Below are 2,382 nucleotides of genomic sequence, written 5' to 3'. Positions count from 1 at the left end.
GGCGCCGAGCCTGTTTACTAGTCTTTTAAAAGACATTAACCTTTCTTCTTCCTGCATAGAGGCCCTGCAAACCTTTGCTTTTTCTGTGCTCATTAAACATAATTTTAGATCTGAGACGATGAGATTCTATCCATTTAGGTCATATTTTGGAATAATGACTTCAGCTGAGTGAATTTCTCTTTGTTGGTGGTTAAGATAGATGAATGAAGCTTTCATGACAAATGTACTTCTCTCGCTGCTCACCGATCATGCAGACAAATTAATGTTTCAAGGTCCCCAGTTTTCCCAACTTCCCTTGTTCCTTCCCTCGTTCCTTCCCTCTCATTCACTACTCTTGTCACTCACGATTTCTGATTTCTCTCTCAGCCTTATCCTCCAGGCTCCCCAGGGTCGCCTCTAAGGCTTTTCCTAAGTGGAAGCCCACGCATGAAATGCACTCAGAGTGCTGACTAATCTAAACTCCTTCCCACCATAAAATCTTCCACAACCGATTGGAAGACACAAAGGGCGGTGGCAATATCTCCCTGGTGATGCATTTCACACAGCTGCCTTTCACCCTCCCCCTACCATAAGACATGTAACCACAGCACTGCTGCTACACCGTGCCTGTGTGATTCCTTTCCTCACATGGATTATTCCTTGCTGAATTCCTATCTGTTGATAATTGGTCAGTGCAGACTGAAATGTCTTACTATACATGATGTTCTAAAAATGAAAACCACAACAATAAACATGACATTTTTTTTGCAATTCAAACCTGGAAATTGTTCATCAGCCCATATGGACATCGTTCATGTCGACATTTGGAGAAGTCATAACCCAACCCACAGGCTGCTGAACCATTGCAGTTCATTCCAGAAATGACAGTGTCATTCAAGTTCCCAGTGGCATCTCGAACCACACAGGCTCCTGAGGAAACAACCGTAGCTTGTCATTTGTTTATAAGTGCTCTGTTCCCTTAGGTTTAAATAAAAAATCATTCCAAAAACATACTTAGTTTACTCTGAGTCTCAATGGGTCGATTTCCTGGCCTCTGCTCCCTGTTACTGCTTCTTGAGACATGGTAACTCTCACATTCTCTGAGCCCTGGGAGCATCCTCTGTCCGTAAGAGGCTGCCATTTCAACTCTGTCTGTGTGGTGTAGGTTTGGCTGGTGGGAGTTGAGAATGTCTTAACTTCTGATCTCTTAAAATATACTTGCTGTTGCTTTGATAATAGTACATACCCAATACATATTTCTGGCTTACTTTACTGAATGAGTGCTTTCCAAGTAGAAGGATTTGTTTCCTCATCTTCAAAAGAACCAGGGATGGCATTATGAAATTCTAGTTTAGAGAACAAAGACTGAGTGCTGTGTCATCATAGCTCACAGCAATCTCAAACTCCTGGGCTGAAATGATCCTCCTGCCTCAGCCTCCTGAGTAGTTGGGGCCACAGGTGTCTGCCGTGATGCCTGCTAATTTTTCTATTTTTTGTAGAGACAGGGTGTCACTCTTGCTCAGGCTGGTCTTGAACTCCTCAGCTCAAGCAGTGCACCTCAGAGTACTAGGATTACAGCTGTGAGCTACCTCGCCCAGCCTTTGCATAGTTTTAAAAACAGAATTATGGCTGTAATTTATATAGAAATTTAATGGTTTAAATAATAAAGGTAATGTTTGAGGATAAACTAGTAAGATCTCCCAGGTTATGGTCAAATGATATTTATCAAATATTTCTCTCAGTTTATCTATACCATTATTTTCATACATTTGAGTGTTTCTGTTATTTTCTATTATAAAAATTCTATGATGCACATGTTTATGCATAAAATATTTGTTCTTTATTTCCCAATATTTCTCTAGGATAGATTTTCAGAAATGGAATATGAACACTTAAAAGGCTCTTGAAATCACTGACTCTCCTGATGAGTTTTTCTAACTGTAATACTTGTCAGTACGTATTTGGCAGGATTATTGAAACATTTGAATATACATACGAAATAGGTAGAACCTTTTTTGAACTGCGTGAAGAATAAATATTTTACAGACTAAATGCCAACTAATAAACCTGTTCACTTTGCTTTTCAAATTCCACCCAGGGTGGATTCCTATTCCTTGGCAATAACTTTAAGACAGGTCCCAGTGACAGGAACTGCTAAGAACCCTCAATCTTAGCCGTGGCATTCACATTTTTTTTTAATCTGGAAAAGACTTAAAAATCACAGAATCTTAGAGTTGAAAGTCCCAGGCTTTACGTCTTTGCACTGTTCATTTATTTTGTGTGTGTGTTTGTTTGTTTTTTTAGACAGAGTCTCACTATGTCAACTTTGGTAGAGTGCTGTGATGTCACAGCTTACAGCAACCTCAAACTCTTGGGCTTAAGCGATTCTCTTGCCTCAGCCTC

General features: G+C 40.1%; 1 protein-coding gene across 2 annotated transcripts in view; it reads right to left on the bottom strand.

Annotated features, from left to right (window-relative positions):
* The window catches only part of SLC12A1 (solute carrier family 12 member 1), a 99,471-nt gene that overhangs the window by 58,032 nt on the left and 39,057 nt on the right, over positions 1-2,382 (bottom strand). For both annotated transcript variants that reach the window (XM_003784335.1, XM_003784336.1), the window contains exon 11: positions 758-909. In XM_003784335.1, the coding sequence (XP_003784383.1) occupies positions 758-909 (152 nt within the window). The remainder of the gene's footprint in view (positions 1-757; positions 910-2,382) is intronic.

Source organism: Otolemur garnettii, unplaced genomic scaffold (assembly GCF_000181295.1).
Source record: "Otolemur garnettii isolate 467f Iridium unplaced genomic scaffold, OtoGar3 scaffold00011, whole genome shotgun sequence".
In the NCBI taxonomy this organism is placed as follows: Eukaryota; Metazoa; Chordata; class Mammalia; order Primates; family Galagidae; genus Otolemur; species Otolemur garnettii.
This window is presented reverse-complemented; position numbering and strand designations above follow the sequence as displayed.